This window comes from Heptranchias perlo, chromosome 36 (genome assembly GCF_035084215.1).
Source record: "Heptranchias perlo isolate sHepPer1 chromosome 36, sHepPer1.hap1, whole genome shotgun sequence".
NCBI lineage: Eukaryota > Metazoa > Chordata > Chondrichthyes > Hexanchiformes > Hexanchidae > Heptranchias > Heptranchias perlo.
In genome coordinates this window covers 12,157,021-12,174,272 of record NC_090360.1, presented here as the reverse complement: position 1 = coordinate 12,174,272, position 17,252 = coordinate 12,157,021, and the positions used below count along the sequence as shown (strand labels likewise).

The 17,252-nt window shown below is 39.0% G+C and overlaps 1 protein-coding gene across 2 annotated transcripts in view; it reads left to right on the top strand.

Annotated features, from left to right (window-relative positions):
* Positions 1–17,252, top strand: part of lrmda (leucine rich melanocyte differentiation associated) — a 660,838-nt gene that overhangs the window by 11,663 nt on the left and 631,923 nt on the right. For both annotated transcript variants that reach the window (XM_067972552.1, XM_067972551.1), the window contains exon 2: positions 539–639. In XM_067972552.1, coding sequence (XP_067828653.1) covers positions 539–639 — 101 coding nt within the window. The remainder of the gene's footprint in view (positions 1–538; positions 640–17,252) is intronic.

The following is a 17,252-nucleotide window of genomic DNA, read 5'->3' as shown; positions in this document are numbered from 1 at the left end:
CGACAGCACCCAGAAGCCAATCTGTAAATCATGCTAATAAGTCTATCAAAAATCATTTCATTAAACAAATATAATGTGGAAATTTTCCTATTGGAGCATGGTGGATTTCTGCATCCATCATATTAGATGATAACACTAATTTGCAAATGAGATGAGCACTGTGAATAGTAAAAGAAGAGTTTGCATTCTGGTTTCTATTTTCTGATTAAAACTAAGATATGCACTCCTTGCTTGTAAAAATTCTCCCAATTGCTGTGCCGTAAATATTTCCGATGAACCATTCTGCAGATCCTTGTAGAAAGTGTTCTCTGTCTTTTAATTTCTCATTCTTTCACTTAACAGTTTATTGAAAATGTTACTATTTCAATACAATTCTGGATGAATATCTCTATGGTAATATATTTGAAATATCATTTTTGAAGTGCTATTCAGGAATAAGATATGCAGAAATTCTGTATTTGTAAAAGGCTGATGTGATTTGCTTGTTTCCTACTTATTCAACTTGACACATGTTTATTTCAACATCTGTTTTGTGCAGGTTTCTTACATTGGTCAAGACTGTGAGGGTGTTCCAGAATGTCTTGGCAGGAAATATGGAGATTTCACTAAGCGTCTCGATCTTAGTTTCAATCTACTAAGGTAAGGTGCTATCCACAAGCAGCACAGCTCCACACTATATCTACAAGGGTGTAAATTGCAGTATCTAAATTCTGCACTCTGAGCATCTTTATTCCTTGAGTGGAATTGTTTTCTATGATCCGCTGTTTGCAACACGTGAAGCTAGTACTGAATATCTGACGCACTTCAATCTTGTTGTAGGCCAATGGCATTCACTATAATGTGCATCTTTGCATACTTTCTACTTTTGATCATTTGAATGTTTGTGTTTATTATGCTAATTTATTAGATTGCTCTTATAACTGGAAGACGCTGCGGACAATTTTCGGCGCTATCGCCCCAATCCTGCCAAAAAATGGAACAGTCATGAGGCAAATATTGCAATAAATAACTTACCGCTGACTTCCTGTTGTCTTCAAGCTTGTTGCAATTTTGAGATGGCCTTGAAATAGGGAGCCTGGGCTCCCATTGGAAACAATAGGGCGCCTCGTTAATATATTTAAATCAGGGTCCTATGACGTACATGGGACGTCACGCCGTATATGATTTCCAAACATGTGGCATGCGTGCTGCACACCTACTAGTACTGACTGGAATGGCCAAACCAGTGTCCATTAAAGGCTGGAGGTCGCTCAGACAAGACTAAAAATCAGGCTTGTGGTGGATTTCTGGGGGGCAGGAAGAGCATGAATTCACTCCTGTGCCTCCACGAAAATCTTACCAGCCATCCTGGCACTCCTCTTTTAGGGTGAACTGTCGGCTTTGCTCCGCAGATGGGCCACTGGATTTTTTGCCTCCTACCAATTGGCGAGCTGACTAATGGTGCTCGTTTATGCGGGATGCTCATAATTCTATGAAACATGAATTTCCCAGTAACAACATTGCAGCAATTAACTCAATGCTGCAGGTTCACATAACTGAATTTGGCATGAAACTCAAAAGGTATCTTAACTGCATCTATTAAATATAAGCAGATCCTCAGCAGATTCTTAAGTCATTTAAACAATAATTGATACTTCATAGTTATTGATTTGGTCAGCCAGGTGTCTGATCTGCAGAGACTCTTCATGCTTAAGACTTTCCAAACCCGAGGACGCTCATCTATTCAAAATGAGGCTGGACCACCATCAGGCAGGTGATGGGCTTTCTCTGCACACCTGATGAACGGGGACATATCAAAATTGCCCCCTCTGTCTGTAGCATTTGTGTATATAGTAGAGCTGTTTGAAATACCAGTATTGAATGGTTTTTATCTGGGACCTTTTTAAGTACGGACCTTAATCTATGTGTTCATGCACATACATATTAACAAATTGGTATTTCTGTTAACGTTGACTTTTTGGCTTAAGAGAATGAACAAAAATTTTCACTGCGTAGTTTACAAGAAAACATTTCAATATACATTTGTTGGTTGTCGTTTAATGATTAATACCCCTTTGTCAACTATTTTAGTGGAGATGTTAACTCATTTAAAATAGACAGAGGAATGACATACGCCTGTGTTCACCGGCTAATGTTGGCAACAGTAATTTCTAGGCTCATATGCAATATTTTGGAATAATTTGAAAAGCTGAACTAAGATTTCAATATCTATTAATTCCCATAGAACAAACAAAATAGCTTCCATGTAACAGTGAGTTCCAGGTGGTCTTTCAATCATGTGTAAGATCCATTATAAGCCATTTGTGCCTTTGGTGCTCGTGAGTTATGGTTCTTTCACAGTTGAGAAAGAACACAGGTAACTCAATGGCATTGGTGAAACATGACCTAGTTCATAGTCAAAAGGAAGTTGATTTTTTTTAGAGTTGGACTACAGTCGGCAACAGACGAAGAAAATTCAAACATTCTTGTCAGTAGCATGTAATAACATTACAGGAATTTTCCAGACTTTATTAGAAAGTTTGCAAAATGAAGATCAACTATTTTTGCCAGTGAGAACGCAGCTGAGTATATTTGTTTGTGTGATGCAACGTAACTTGTACCATGTCCTTTGGCAACTGTGATATGATTTTGTAAATTAAATGGATTGTATTTTTCAAAAAGAGAATTGCAGCAGTAAAAACCCCACAACCATGCTAGCAAAAAAAACACTACACAAGGATAAACCTGTCACATGATGCTGTCTTACTTCTTTACATAAATTACTAGCTAACACTTTTTGAACATTTTTATTTTTGACCAATTAACAAAGCCTCTGGCACACTACCATTGTAACACACCAGTGCGAAAAGTAAAGGTTTCCTCAGGTAAATTACAAAATGGTAAAATATTTTCAGAATTCAGCAAGCATGAACCATGGAAACAATTGCAGTGCTGAAAATTCTATGAAACATGAATTTTCCAGTAACAACATTGCAGCAATTAACTTAATGCTACAGATCCACATAACTGAATTTGGCATGAAACTCAAAAGGTATCATAACTGCATCTATTAAATATAAGCAGATCCTCAGCAGATTCTTAAGTCATTTAAACAATAATTGATACTTCATAGTTATAGATATTGATTTGGTCAGCCAGGTGTCTGATCTGCAAAGGGATTCATCATGCTTAAGACTCTCCGAACCCAGCTGAGAAATCCATATAAGTTGAGTTTCCATTTGCATGATATGGAGTGTCCACTTTCCACCTGTAGCAACACACCTGCTTACTTAAGCTCTGAGAATGTAGGTGAAATTTGGCAAGAAGCAAGCCTCGGGGACCCATGAGTATACAAAGCTGCTACTGGTGTTTAGCTGGATGCAATGCATAGCTTGCCAGAATGAGCTCTGGTAACCTTACAGCTTCTCCAGCGAGGACCATCCTACCTTTTTAAGGCATTGGCTTGTATGGTTATCTGGAACAGAGTCAGAGGAATCTCAGCCTCCAGTGATAGGCCTACCCCTCCAGGTGCCATCAATGAGTTAGGTAAGTACCTTGGGGACTGCAGATCTGCCTAGTTCAGATGTCTGATTACTGAGTCTGCCATAGCAGACTGACTGACTAGTTTTCAATCTTTCACCACCACGTTAGAGCCACCTTGATCCCAAAGATACCTCACTTAGCTTCTTTCTCTCTTTCTTTCTTTCTTTCTTTCTTTCTTTCTTTCTTTCTTTCTTTCTTTCTCCCTCCCTCCCTCCCTCCCCCCCCCCCCCCCCCCCTCCACCCCCTCCACCCTGGCCCTTCCCCATCTGGAGTATCACTATTTAGTTATTAAATACCTGACTAGCATGTTTTTGAGGCCTTGCTAGGCAAACCACATCCTAGGACCTCCTTCTGAGTAATACAACTCATCATAAAATGTGAGTGCATTGCCGCCATCTTCCTCCCCTCAGCATTGACACACAGCATACTTCATTGATTTACACTAGTTAGAGGTTTATTACTTCAATAGCAACTGGGTGCAGAGAGACAAGCAATCAAGTAGGCATGATGTGTGGATATATGACCATGTGTTCATATATAGTTCATTCAGCTAACATGTAACCGCTGTTGTCTCAAGCCTTAGAGTTTCTTTATCATCATTACATAATGGACATCTATTTCCAATGTGGTAGAAGAACCTGTGCGGGAAAGCTTACGATGTGCCAGTCACCATGATACATGAACATTTGATAAGACTATTAGACTATTATTGGGCCCATCAATGCTCACTCGTTAGAATGTGCAACCTTGAGCACCCCCCCGCACCCCCAAATCACTAGTGATGCTAACTCATGTGGAGGTAGAAAAAAATCTGGCCAATTTCAGGAGGGTCTCCTGGTAAATTCCTTTGTGACAGTAAGGCAATTGAACAAGCTCCTGGAGACAATGGTTACCAATGATGCATCAATAGATGTACAGCGCTTCACTACACTAACCACTCACACTGCCCCTCCACTTGATACCAATGTCCTTAGGAACATAGGATTGTACAGGACTGGAAAATATAGTTTCTGTCAATTGGGCCAGTATTTACGGCCATGTCATACTCCATTTTACCTCTCATATCCTTTAAAGCCCAATCAAAATATTATCCAGCAGCGTCTTGAAATTTATAACATACTCCACTTCAGCTGTCTCTCTGGGTGGTTATTCCACATATTCACCATCTTCTGTTTGAAGAAGTTACATCCTAATTCTGTTTCCCTCTTTATTCATCTATATTGAATAGTTACTTTGCCTCAGTTTTTATCAGGGGGACTAACAAGGTGGACATGACATTAGAAAAAGAGATCAAGATATTTAACATAGAAAGGAAGGAGATAATTAATAAACTAGCCAAACTTAGAGAGGATAAAACCCCAGGTCCAGATGGATTGCTTCCATGCATATTAAAAGAAGTTAGGGAAGAGATAGCAGAGGCACTATTACATATATATAAAAATTCATTAGAAAAGGGAATAGTGCCAGAGGATCGATGGTCAGCTAATGTTATTCCAATATTCAAAAAGGGAGCTAGAACAAATCCAGGGAACTAAAGACCAGTTAGGTTAATGTCAGTGGTAGGAAAGACATTGGAATCTTTGCTCAAGGATGCAATAGAAAAACACCTAGAAACGGAAAATATAATAAAGAATAGTCAGCATAGATTTCAAAAGTAAATGTCATGCTTGACCAACCTTATTGAATTCTTTGAAGAAGTAATATAAAGAGTAGACCAGGGTAATGTAGTAGATGTAATATATTTGGATTTCAAAAGGCCTTCGATAAGGTACGGCAAAGTAGATTCGTGACTAAGGTCGGAGTATGTGGAGTCGGAACAAGTAGCAGAATGGATAGCAAGAATGGCTACAAAACAGAAAACAGAGTAAAGGTTAAAGGTAGTTAATCAGACTGGCGGAAGGTGGGAAGTGTTGTTTCACAGAGATCGATGCTGGGACCACTGTTGTTCACCATTTACATAAATAATTTTGACTCTGGAATTGGAAGTGCAATATCAAAATTTGCGGAAGACACTAAATTGCGGGGTATAGTTAATACTGAGGAGAATTGTGACAAAATAAAAGACGTTAATAAACTTGCAGAATGGGCATGTAAATAGCAAATTAATTTCAATATAGACAACTGTGAGGTGGTGTATTTAAGTAGGAAGAATAAGGAGGCCATAGAAAAGATACAGCACAGAAGGGGCCATTCGGCCCATTGTGTCCGCGCCGGCTCGAAGAACAGCCAGGTGCCCATTCTAATCCCACCTTCCAGCACCCGGTCCCTAGCCCTGCAGCTTACAGCACTTTAGATGCAGGTCCAGGTACTTTTAAAAAGAGTTGAGGTCCCTGCCTCTATCACCAATTCGGGCAGCGAATTCCATACACCCACCGCCCTCTGGATAAAAAAGTTTTTCCTCATGTCCCCTCTAATCCTTCCGCCAATCAGCTTAAATCTATGTCCTCTAGTTCTTGAACTCTCCACTAGGGGAAACAGGTACTTTTTGTCTACTCTATCTGGGCCCCTCATAATTTTGTACATCTCAATCAAGTCACCCCTCAGCCTCCTCTGCTCCAAGGAAAACAACCCCAGCCTATCCCATCTCTCCTCGTAGCTGCAATTTTCAAGCCCTGGCAACATTCTTGTAAATCTTCTCTGCACTCTCTCCAGAGCAATTACATCTTTCCTATAATGTGGTGACCAGAACTGCGCACAATACTCCAGCTGTGGCCTTACCAGAGGCCATCTACTCCTTGGAAAATAAGAGTCTAAATGGAGTAGAGGCACAAAGGGATCTAGGAGTATAGATACACAAATCATTAAAAAAATAGCAATGCAGGTTAACAAAGCCATAAAAAGTACAAACAAAACACGGGTTCATTTCTAGAGGAATAGAATTCAAAAGCAGAGAATTTATGTCAAACTTAAGTAGAACCTTGGTTAGATCTCACAGTGCTGTGCACAGTTCTCGTCTCCATATTACATAAAGGATATAGAAGCACTGGAGAGTGCAAAAAAGATTTACAAGGATGACCCCAGAACAGAGAGGGTACAATCAGGAAAGACTGAACAGGCTGGGGCTCTTTTCTCTAGAAAAGACAAACTGAGAGGTGACCTGTTAGAAGTCTTTAAAATTATGAAGGAGTTCGATAGGGGAAACGTGAAGAAGATGTTCACAGTTGAGGGGGAGTCCAAAACTAGGGGCCATAAATATAAGATAGTCACTAGTAAATCCAATAAGGAATTCAGGAGAAACTTATTCACTGAGTGGTGAGAATGTGGAACTTGCTACTAGATGGAGTAGTTGAGGTGAATTACAGATGCATTTAAGAGGAAGCTAGATAAGTACATGAGGGAGAAAGGGATTGAAGGATCTGCTGATAGGGTGAGATGAAGTAAATAGCGTTGGAGAAGGCTTGTGTGGAGCACAAAAACAGGCATAAACTGGTTGGGCTATTTCTGTGCTGTAAATTCTATGTAACAATGGCATGGGTACGAGTTTCAGTAGTGGTGGAATAATGTTGGCGCAGAGGTGAGTGATATTTTGGAGGTGGAAACAGACAATTTTTGTAGTGGAGGGATGTGGGGTTCGAAACTTGGCTTAAGGTTAAACAGGACACCGACATTGTGCAGTCAAGTTCAGCTTGAGCAAACAGCTGTGGATGGAGATGGATTGAGGGGCTAGGGTGCAGAACATTTGGTACATGCTGAACAGCATGGTTTTGGTCTTATTGATGTTAAGTTGGAGAAAGTCCTTGCTCATCTATGTCTCGATGATCATAGAGTTAAAGGTGGTGGAAGGGAGGTGGAGGTGTTCATATGGAATTTTACCTCCTACCTACATATGCTGTGGCTGAGGGGCAGGATGTAGATGAAGAAAAAACAAAACTGCTGCTCTCGAGGTGGCTCTTTGGGATGGGAGAAGAAGCCATTGCTAGAGATGTGCTGGCTAAGTGGAATAGGTCGGAGTGGAATCAAGTAAGGGTGGTCTCATGAAGCTGGACCGCAGAGGAGAGATAGTGGAAGAAGATTGATCGACTGCTCTGCACTGCCTAATATAGTCGAGGAGGACAGTGAGAGGTCGCATGCCTTGGTCGCAGTCACAAAGGCTGCTGTTGGTGGTGACTTTTACCAGGCTATACTTGGTGCTGTTGGCAGGGCTAAAATTGGAGTAAGGGGATTGTAACAGGGAGTGATAGAAGAGTTGAGCACAGAATTGGGTGGCAGCAGCACTTTTGAGGGGCTTAGAGAATGATGGGAGATTGAGGATCTGGAGGCAGTTAGAGAGGATGGAGGGTGAGCTTTTTGAGCACTGGGCTGATAGTTTTGAAGGGCAGATGGACAGAGCCATTGACTATGTCAGTGAGAACTAAATCTAGGGGAGGTTATTGTGTAGGAAGCAGTTGGGTTGAGGGTGCAAGAAATAGGTCTTATGGAGGAGATAAGCCTGATACAGGTGTGTGTGGAAGGTGGGGGGGGGGCGGAGAATAGGGGAGAAGCTACAGTGATAGGTGTATGGAGAGGAAAGGAAAAGTCAGGAGAGGGGTGGAGGCTGAGACATATGGCTAGACAGTCTTGAGCTTTGAGATGAAAAAGTTGATGAGCTTCTCACATTTGAAGTTTGAGTGAGGATGGCAGGAATAGAGGAAGGGACCAAAGAGACAGTATGTCAGTGAGCAGGAAGTTGGGATTGTCCCCAGGACAGCCTTGGAGTAGTGGAACGTGCATTATTGCTTAAGATGGTCCAGCTGGATCTGATGATAAACATCCAGGTGTGTCATGCACGAATGCACTCAAGTCTGTGCCCCTCAGACTTGTGGGTGTAGGAATCGGAATTGTACAAGTGGGTCAGTGAAGGTGGGAGAGTGTAAGAGACTTGGGATGACTATGTCAGAGGCAAAGGGAGCTGTTGTGCATGTCAGTAGCAGCGCCAATGTTCGGGATGACTGGGTGTTGTAAAGAGAAGTGAGGGTAGTTTTTTTTCCAGGGGAAGAGGATGATGGTAAAGAAGTTGGCAACAGGCAAGAAAAAGCGGTGTTGAAGGAAACGAGGAACTGAGGAGATCAATGACGGAAATCTCAAAGGTAGTAAGGCATCATGTAATGGTAAGGTTCAAGTGTGGGTGGTGAATTTATGTGGAATGTGAGGTTGAGTGAGGACATGGGTGCAGAAAAATTTGAGTTGAGGGGGTAATGGGAATTGAGATGAATGCAGTGAGGCGAAGGAGGAGGAGATTTTGGTGAGGAAGTTGTTAGGGGACTTGGGAGATGGTAGACTTTGAAGGAGAAGTGGGAGAGATGATAGAGGTTAAGATCCTCGAGGGAGGAGAAAGTGCCAGAGGGGTAAAGGGATAGGACAAGATGGTACCTTGTGATTAGAGCCACGCTGCTCATTACCAACTGCTTAGTTCAGGTTATCCTATTTGGCAAAGAAACAGACCTGCCATAATAGCTGACTTCCCCTCCAAGGTGCTGAGCAACAATTCAGAGTATGCTGGAGTTGCTCATCTGCAGCCATTTCCTGCTTATTTTTGCCACCAATCCACTTTACAGCTTAATCCTTGACCTTCCTCTCTCTCGTGCAATTGTGAACCTTTTTGGATGAACACAAGCTACTAATCCCATTTCATCTTTCAAATGATCTACTGAGCCTCATAGTGCACAATATAATAATCCAACCACGTAGCAGCTCTCTTGAGGCACTCTTTCCTTCACAATTAACACAATAAGACTCTGTTTTGGTGAGTAGCAAATAGGTTTTAGCTTCAGTGTGTTTGTCTTTGGCCATATCATCTGCTGTTGACTCTGCATTAGGGCAGCCTCACAGACCCTGTCCCTGGTTTCATGGTCAGCAATATCTTCACTGTAGCTGAGTGTCTTGGCACAGTTACTCAGCACCGAGGTCACCAGCTAAATGAGATAGCAGTCATCCTTTGTCACAAGGGCAACATCTTGCCCAAAACAACTCAGACACGTCCTCTTGATGAGAACAGTTAAATGGCTTGTGGTCCAAAGTTTCCCAGTGGTGTCAAACAATGTAGTAAGAATGCAAAATATCTTCCAAACTAGTCAGAGTTGCATCTTTGATTGCAGTATTACTGAATCCCATGCCGTGCCATGCAATTGATGAACCTTGGAAATGAAGCTGGCAACAATGCTGCAGGATAAATTTGCACCACTTTTGAAGCTCCAGGATCGACATATTCCAGTCACCCATAAGGAGTAATGGTGAATCAGGAAACCGTTTTGCAAGGCCAACCGGTGATATTACCATGTTGTTGAAGGCCCTCCTCGAGGGTGCTGCACACATTGTGTAACTTCTGAGGATCGGACGCAGATCATACATGCCAATATTTAAATGTAGTAAAGAATCATGTCAGCTAGCCTATTTTCTCCAGGGTGGGAGTACAGCTTTGTTAGGAGGGGCTGCCTTAGACCAGTGTGATTCTAGGGTAGGGGTGGTTACTGGTGACTGGGCCAATTTAATGAGCAGTGGCTTTACCTATCTCACAGTAACTGGCTTTACTGCTGGAAAGCAGTATTCGTGTATGTTTGGATCCTTCTTTGTCATACGTAGACTGCACCCTCATAGTAATTTGCGTTGCACCCAGGGTATGGCCCAACCTGGATCTTTGGCGTATTCCTGTGATTCAGGTGAGTGCTGCCTGCTGTAAATTATATATTGCCATTCTGTACTCCAATGAAGAATTTCAGATTTCTGGAAACAACTCTAGTTTCATGTTTGTGGTAGATGACATCTTCTGAGCTCACCAATTGTATTACACCTTCTGAACACTATTCTGTTCCATGTACAATATGTTCCATACTCTCAAGTTTAAGTTGGTTTTGCATTGTATGATTTTAAAAAGTGCATAATTGTTATTCTTTGAGATGTTATCTTTCTGTGCAAAAATGCATCTAACTACTTTTAATGCCTGTGTTCAAAATTGGACAACAATTTTGAGATGAGTGAAGAACACTACTGCCTACGGCTCCATTTAATCAGTTCAACAAGCTACAGGTAGGGTCTGACCACTGAGTATACAACCTCAAATTATAAATTAATTCCCACTAACACCTAAAATTTTGAAAACTGAATGTTTTTGCTTTCAAAATATCGAAGATGAAGTTGGTCATAAAATTGGAAAGCTTAAATGTCACAAAGTAGAATCAAATTATGTTTGAAACAGTCCACTTTAGATCACCACCTCAAACTTATTTTACAACATAATCAGGTCTCTAATTTGCTGCAATCACACAATTGCTACAGATGTGTTTTTACTGGTCAAAAGGCAAACCATATAAAATTTAAATACTGATTGCCAAAATGTGAACTCTTGTATGAACAAAATCATTTTGCTTTGCTACACATCGTCATTGCACTTAAACAATATAATTGTTGATGCAGAAAAGGGGCTTTTGTATCCGGTGAATCTGGGGCAGGCTATCATGGGGAAAATGATCTATTTTATAGCAGTTAAAAGTGTATTTCTCTGATATTTTAGGTGCATGGAGACGGGGCAGATTCCATTTTAAAATATGACTGCCTCAGAAAAATAGTACTGCCTGAACAGTTAAGTATAACTGTAGAGAGAGAATCTGATGTGGGTTACACTCTGGAGGGAACTTGCAACCCTTTTACATTATGATTCAGTATAGTCAGGGTTCTGAGAGAGCAACATATAAATGACCGCACACCCATTTTTTTATATATGAAGTCTGTTGTAGGTGTTGTTCAGGTCCGTGGAAGTCATAGTTCCAGTGACAGATCGGGAGAACTATGAAAAGTGGGGTCTGCTCTGAACCAGAGCAAGGTAAGTCAGGTGTTTTACACATGGGATTGTTGTCATCTGTACAAGATTTGTGCATTGGAGATTGACTGTACTCCAATGCTGCAAAAGTTGCTTCAGTGGTGGAAATCCTGTAATATCACCATGAAGACTTGTCATTTTGGCCATTGGTATCAAGTTAATAAAATAGGACTAAGAGAAGGACGTTCAGCTCCTCGAGTCTTTTCCGCCATTCAGTTAGATCATGGCTGATCTGTAAATTAACTCCATTTACCTGCCTTGATTCCGTATCATTTAATACCCTTGCCTAACAAAAATCTGTCTCTCAGTTTTGAAATTTTCAATTGACCTAGCCTCAACAGCTTTTTGGGGACATTGCTTTGAGCACCAAAAAAAAACTTGCTAATCAGATTGCAGCAAAAAAAATTCTCCAATCTACAGTTACCGTGGCAGTTCCTCACCTACGGCATTACAAACCCAAAAAAATAACACTTATAATATAAACACACAAATAATCTACAAAAAAATCAAAGATTTACACATGCAATTTTTCAATCGCTTCAGCAACTTCTTCCCTTCTCTCTCCCCTGCCCCTGACCCCACCATGTTAGATACATAGAAGCTTACAGAAAGAGGACATTTTTCACATCTGTCGCTGTTGGTTCTTTGCAAGAGCAATCCAAAACTAATCCCATTGCCTATAAACCTTGTAACTTCCTCTGCTTTAAATATTTATCCACTTTTCTCTTAATTGATACAATGGTCTCTGCCTCAACAACTCCTTGTGGCAAAGCATTCCATGAAGATTTTGCCAGTGGTATCATTAATATTGAGATTCTATATTTAAGAAAACATAAATAATTAAAACTGATTTTTTGCAGATTTTTTAAGGCAAATCAGAAGTGTTCATGAATGTTCATCAGAACTACCATCTTGGAATTAGATCACCCAAGATACTGCAGTTGTGGGCTCCTGGTCACCTTCGGGTTGGCCCTGTTCCTCTAGTGGTGTGTAACACAAGGGATAGCTGCGATAGAGTCATGATCATGTCTTTCTCTGAGGATGAGCACTATGCTTGCAGAACAGTTCTTTTGATATGTGCTTAGCATTTTATCACAATACTGAAGCTCTATATGAAATATTCCTACCCTCTGGAGGAATGATTGTTGGTAAACATTTTCAAACCCAAACTTGATGTCACCTAATCAATGCTTCTTCGTTTATCTCATCATCTCTTCTACCTTTTTTCAACCTTGGTGGTATTGTCTTGCATCATGATGCTTCTCATTTTAAGGAAAAGATTATTGAAAAACATGTAGTGTCGTTCCTTTCTAATGGTAAGTTGTACAATGAGTTTCTAAATCTTAGGTGACTCAAAACCAAGGACTGAAATGACTAATAATTACAGTAAACTCTTAAACTTTGATATTATGCTATGTGAAAATTAAGGTTTAAATGATTGTGTAACATTTTTTAGTTTGTTATTTTAATGGATGCATCAGCCTATTAAGCAGGTTAACACTTCCATTTAAAAAAAAAAGCAAACTTGGGAATTTAATAGGAACAAATTGTATTCAGATGTTAGTCATTGCACAATGTCATTTCAAGGCCTTAATTTAAAAAAAATAATTGTGCCGCTTAACTGGAACTACCTAAGGAAATGTATTTGTATCAGTTATATGTAAAATTTTGTTTTGATTGCTACAAATTGTAAATAAAGTGGGGTTTCAGTGCTTAGTTCTTGAACATTCACCTGTGAAATTTTAAAAATGATTTAAAGGGTGACTATTTAGTGTATTTAGATTCCTTAGACATAGTTAATTTGTTCTTTGGTCAGTGATATATAAAACTTTATTGCATTAAATGTGGCAGAAAGTATGGGAATATATTGGATGTTGGACAAGCAGTTAATAAGATTTGCTGTGGACCTTACTGTGGAAAGCAAAATATCTTCTCATTAGTTGGATAAAATACAATGCTAACTATTCTTGTGATACTAGTTTTCATGTATTTGCACTATCTGTTGGATTTTCCACGAACCAACTTTGTGTTTTACTATATTATGTCTGCTTTTGATTGTGGAATGTAAGGAATCTTACAACACCAGGTTATAGTCCAACTGTTTTATTTGAAAATCACAAGCTTTCGGAGGCTTTCTCCTGCGCTCACCTGACGAAGGAGAAAGCCTCCGAAAGCTTGTGATTTTCAAATAAAACAGTTGGACTATAACCTGGTGTTGTAAGATTCCTTACATTTGTCAACCCCAGTCCATCACCGGCATCTCCACATTTTGATTGTGGAGGCATTCATGCATTAAATTCTGAGTTTTTTGCGGGTTGCCTTTGAGTTATGATGCAAGAATATTTGTTGTGTGATAGAATTGACCATTTTATCAATTTAGATTTTGTCTTAATTTAAACTATACCTTGCTTCAGTTTTTTGTGTATGTACATCTATGTGCAGCAGTGTTACCTCCATTAAGTATTCTGTGTTGGCAAGGTAATTTTGTTTTTACATATATAGTATGCAATTTCTTTGCATATTTAGTTTGAAAATATGTCCAAGAGATGTATTTTCATTAAATATTTCAGTATCCCAAATTTGCATTTTTCAGATATTTTTCTTTGAGGCTTTGATCTGGCTCCAGAATATACCAGCCAAGTGATGTGAGGCCCACTTGTATCACACACTATTTGGGCTTGACACCATGAGGTCTATAACTCCTGTGTATGGAGTGAAGCCAGGTTTCAAAAGTGCTTAGGCAGTCTGTTGGATTTCATAAGTACCTGATAAACCTATTGCAGAATCTTTCATTGTTTTGAGAAAATGGCATTTGTAACTACATTCTCAAAACTTTCAAAGTTTACCAGCTGCAGAGCAGATCTCTTCTGGCAGGCAGAGTGTGACTGGCAGGAGTCAAACAGATCTGCTGTTTAAATATGCATAAAAGGTGACTGCGACTTTAAAAATTACAAATATTTTCATAAACTATCAATCATAAAGTTTTTTGTTATTGTGGCACATTCATTAGTAGCTAAGTCAAATATAGGTGCTTTGGATATGAAATCATTTTTTTTTGTATTGCATATACTTAATTTGCAGATTTTTGGCCTTTGCTATCATTGGGACATCAAAGCCTCCCCATCGTAAACACAGTGCCCTTCTGTGGCTGCAGAAAGGGCTTGATCAATAAATGTGACACTTTAATGTGGAGCAAATAGAATAAAAGATTTTTTTGACAAGACATGAAAAATCACCTTGTGGCAGTTGGCACGGTGATGCCATTTCAGTGGAGACACTAGTAAAGTCAATCTGACAAGTAAAGAGGAGAGATGATGGTTATAAGGTGCTTTTGTTTCGCAGTGGTTTTTTTTTGACCTGTCAGGTTTCAAAGAAGCCTGAATGGTCGCCTTTGTCATGTGAAAATTGTAGTCTAAAGCAGTTATGAAGCAGTTATCTCTGTTAAAATTGTGAATGCTGCAGTTTAATTGATTCACTTAGGGTCTGATTCTGTCACATATTAATAATTGCCAAACTCTGTTCTGAGATATAACTCCAGTGTGTCATGTTAAAATGTGTACTTATCAGAGAATTAATATCCTTAATGAACCAGTGGTTTGAAACTAACATTGCATGAAATCGTGTCTGCCCTTTCATTTTGCCGAAGGTACATCAACAAGCTTTCAGGAAAGATGCAATAACTTTACCTTGTAACATTTCAGCACCATTTTTATGGTAATGCAAGCCTTGCTGCATACTGAGATCTGTTAGTTACAAAATGATTAAAAGTTTAAGAAAAATCAAATTAAATGATCTAAGGTTCTAGGATGGCTTATGTTTTTCAAACAGAGCTTTACAATGGTTATATTATCTAAGGTCTGTGTATGTATTGTATTAAATACCTGATGTATTTTTTGGCCCTGTTAATTTTGAGATGAAGAAGTCCATGAGTAAACATGAGTATCATAATTATTTGTTTTAATTGTGCTAAAACACTGATGTACTTCTGAATAGTTGGATATTGGCTACTAGTCCAGTTGATAGATTCTCTTATCAAGTAGTTCATTTTGAAATCAATTTAGTAAATGAAATATTTATATGCATGACATCATTTGAATTACTCATAAAATTATACACCAATCGTCTGAAAGATTATGTCAAACATCTTTATTAAATAGTGATGGCAGTGTAGATAGAGTAGTGCTCTCTTGGGGAAAGTGAAGGACCAGGCAATTGGCTTGTTAACTCCAGGTTTGCAATAGGCAGATGGTGGGTAGCACTGCCGGAACTTCAGTTATTCAGGTTTTCATGTCGTACTCTGATCGCTGTTAATTTTGGGGCAGAACAACACAGCAGATTTGTGCCAGTTGTTGACCTCGGGTGTGACATTTATGTGATCTGTGCCTGAGGAGAGGTCAAGCTCTTGCTGCAGAGCAAATTGTTTAGCATTTTATAGAGCAGGTAGGCACAAAATTTTGTATTTTTCTCTATACTTGAAGAGTTTGACTGAAATTGCTAACTGCATTTGCCATAATACCAATTTTTAGTTGAAGACATGTTCATATTTTTTTGTAGAAATCATGAATAACAATGCAACTTTGTTTGTACTGTCACCTGAAACATCTTATGGTTCCTTTATCTATTGTGCTTTGTCTGTTTGGAGTATCACAGCATTGGCACAATCATAACTTCTATATAGTGAGCTCAATTTTCAAAATATTTGCTAAATGGGTATTTTCTTCTGTTCACTTATTAGGTCAGCTGCAACACGTCGTCGCCACAGTTAGGCATGACTTTCAAGCCTCATCGTAATTGATGCATTTGATAGAATGGGTAGCCAAAATCATCATTGTAGTAAAGACTGTATTATCACTTAAAAATCAGGCTTCAGATTTTTAACAATGAAACATATCTTTTTGTATAGTCCAAATAGATAAGGCAATAGAATCATATCTAAACTGAAAACAGATATTGAATAATTTCTGTTCTCTTTCCCCATGCTCATTTTTAAATTATATAATTTTGTGGGGAAGAAATAGGCACAATTCAAATTTAATTCACATTCTGTAAAGCTTTCTAAAAGGGTAAAAAAGGAATACTTTTTTTCCATTTAAGCCAAAATTATTAAGAAACTATCACATCTACATTTTTAACTTATATTTTAGTGTCATGTTCGTTATCCAATTTAAAACAGTTGAGAATTAGATGAAAATTATGGTTTCAGGCAGTTTCCCTAGTCCAGCATCTGGTCTTTGAAGCATAAGGCTACATGAGGAATAATCTGTGTTTGGTAAAGTGAAATTCTAAACTCCCATGTATAAACAACTGTATTAAATACATCTCTTTTGAAAGAAAGTTGAAATGCTCCAGATCAGCTGATATTTGATATTAGGATGTAGGATGTCAATTGTCCTTCTTCACGCCTGTGCAGGTCAGGAAAATATGTTCCTTTTTTTAAAATTAAAGCATAATCTGCTGCTTTATCTGGACCCTGACAAATTATACATTTTAGGATTTTGTTCCAGGTTAGTTTGTGTGTTTGTGGGGTGGGAACAGAAGAAGAAGTAAGTTATATTGACAATCCGTCGTTTGAGTATATCTTCATGTATTCTGTATCTTGGAACTTAACATTAGTAAAACATGTAATGCCAAAGTGATGTCTCTCCCCTCCATAAAATAGCTACGGTACAAATCTCTCCCTCCAAATTAAAAATTTGGTGCTTTCATACAACTTGTTGTGCTTTGGCAAAAAATAATTTAATCTAGGATACGATCACTTAATGCTTACTGATGGGTCATTGCTGAGAAAAGTAGAGATGGTGTGAAGTTCTGTTGGCATGGTATTAACTTTTTTGACATAGCAAATAACACTTTGTATGAGAATAAGATGGTTTCTTGGGAAGGTTTAAGATGGAGACCATCCTGCAATTTGTTGGTTTTTAGTCATGTTGACAAAAAA